This window comes from Sesamum indicum, linkage group LG10 (assembly GCF_000512975.1).
Source record: "Sesamum indicum cultivar Zhongzhi No. 13 linkage group LG10, S_indicum_v1.0, whole genome shotgun sequence".
In the NCBI taxonomy this organism is placed as follows: domain Eukaryota; kingdom Viridiplantae; phylum Streptophyta; class Magnoliopsida; order Lamiales; family Pedaliaceae; genus Sesamum; species Sesamum indicum.
In genome coordinates, this window is record NC_026154.1 from 16687583 (window position 1) to 16689840 (window position 2258).

The window sequence follows — 2258 nt, forward strand, 5'->3', positions numbered from 1 at the left end:
TCTCTCCAGTCACTCGGGAATTTTGTAATGCTTTTGAATAAGCTGCTTTTTTGCTTTGGTGACTTCGAACCTCCTCCAGTAAATCTGAGCAATAAAGTACTAAGATGTTGTGGCTTTTAGAGGGAAAAGAAAACAGTTGAGCGAATCGATCAGTAAACCTCTGGTTCACAATATAATTTGACTTCTGTCTTTTGATACCAGGAGCATTCTGGTTCCAGTTAGCATTCTCCCCCAAGCATATAAAGATACAAAAGGGTACTACTAAGTCTACTGATACAGAATGAAAATGCAGCAATTCTACTCTGCAGCGATTAAAGTTCCGTTAGCAAACTATATTAAGACAATATATTCGCACAATATGCCAATCTCACAGCAAGAAAGGTATCTTACTCATTAGTAAGAACAATAACGATAACATTCCTACAAAATTCTGAGGAAGAGCAATCCCAAAATATTACACTTCTCAAACATTAAGTACTAAAAGTAAATTTCAGTTTCATTATAGTAACCGAAGAATGTTGTGCCTTCTGATCTGAACATGCGAGCCTCTCAAGTCCGGCCAAATGCAAATTCCGTCCGCAAATCCTATTTCCCTTTATTCTACCTACCTGTTGGACAAGAAGGAAGCATCTGGACAAGTAACCATGTTCAAGTCAGAAAAGAGAGTAAGGTTACTTGACATATAAGAGCATCACCTTTAATGCAGAGAAGACGAGAAGTACAAAAGTAATTTCCAACAAAAATATAGAAATACATAAATCCTGCACTCAAGATAAGTTGTTTTTCCCAAGTAGAAAGTAACCAACCCCCCCCCCCCCACCCCCGGACGTACTTATGAGGACTATTCACCAACAGGTGCTGCTGGGGTATTTATATAGGAGCAAAGAAAACGACAACCAATCTATTTTTTCACTGTATCTGATGAAGAAACTAAAATTCACTTAGATAAGGTGTCCAGTGTCCTACATTGTTAAAGGCATAAAGATCAATACCTATGTCGGTTGCCAGTCATGGAAACGAATGCCCAACACAGAAGCAATTTGTAATATCCAACAGCAGTTATATCATGCTGTATCTACTTTCCTCATTGTCCATACACCTGTTGAGAATAACCAAGTACTTTTTTCACAAGAGGAATTAAGCCAACCAATACAATTTGAAGCTGCTCTGAACTGTTGATCCTGACACTGAATTGTCCAGACCCCCTGTTATTAATATTGAAACGACCAATCAAATTTGTATGTCGGCCAATAGGGATCTGGGTCTGGGAATTGCACCCAACAGCAAGATCTCCATGCCAATCCATGACAGAGAGCCCCAAGGTTGCTAAGAAGCGTCCCAAAGGATGGTCTTTGTCTCTCAGTGTAGCTTCCAAACTACCACCATATGCGACCTCCCCACGACCATAAACAGCACCTCCTGAAACAACTAATTGTCCCCGTTTACCAATAATTAATTTGTCCTCTACTTTCATTCCACCAGTTAAAACATCTCCCAATAAAGTAGCTGAGAGACCAGCAGCTGCCTTGTTCATCCTGTGATTGCTAAATCTAGTCTCACTTCGTAGAGTATAAGCATAATCCTTTCCAACAGATTGCATATCAAAGCCCAAGGAGGTTGCCTTCCCTTTCCCATGCTTCACTGAACTTGCAATTTCCATTTGAAGATTGGCATCCTTCTTGTCCTTTGAGATGTGGCCAGAGAAAGATATTGGTACCTTGTCCTTCACCACAAACAATCTCTCAACATTTATGCCATCATATCCAATGTCATGATCCCACCCATTGGGTTCTAAGACAGCCCTCACAAGCCACGGGTTGGAGGAATCAAGAGAACGATATCGATGAGTTGGATTATCAGAATCAAAAGAAGCAGGCAAGGCCAAGTCTGGCATTGGGACCGGTACTGATGCAGCCGCGCTGGTTTCTTCACCATTGTCACCATAGTCAGCAGGTGGCAAATCCTTAGCAGCTTCCTGCATTTGCTTCATCATTTTCCGCCGCTTTCTCTCTTCCTTCAGCTGCTTCTTCATGAAAAGTTTTTCCCGGTATTCTAGTTCATCATAGTATGCCTTCCTCTGCACTTTAGTTAGCTTTTCCAGCTGAGCTTTGGTCAATGATTTGAAGGGAGGTAATTCATCATATTCAGATTCTTCTTCTGAGTCTGAGCACTCATCCAGATCATCATTTATAGCATCATCATCATCACCAAATTGCTCTGATGGAAGCTTAACTTCAGGCCTTGATTGCAGGAGAGAT

The 2258-nt window shown here is 41.1% G+C and overlaps 1 protein-coding gene across 1 annotated transcript in view; it reads right to left on the reverse strand.

Annotated features, from left to right (window-relative positions):
* The window catches only part of LOC105172960 (translocase of chloroplast 120, chloroplastic), a 5544-nt gene continuing 3589 nt past the window's right edge, over nt 304-2258 (reverse strand). The window contains 2 exon segments of the mRNA XM_011094581.2: nt 304-630; nt 993-2258. The exon segment at nt 993-2258 is cut by the window's right edge and continues 10 nt beyond it. Coding sequence (XP_011092883.1) covers nt 1085-2258 — 1174 coding nt within the window. The 3' untranslated portion in view covers nt 304-630; nt 993-1084.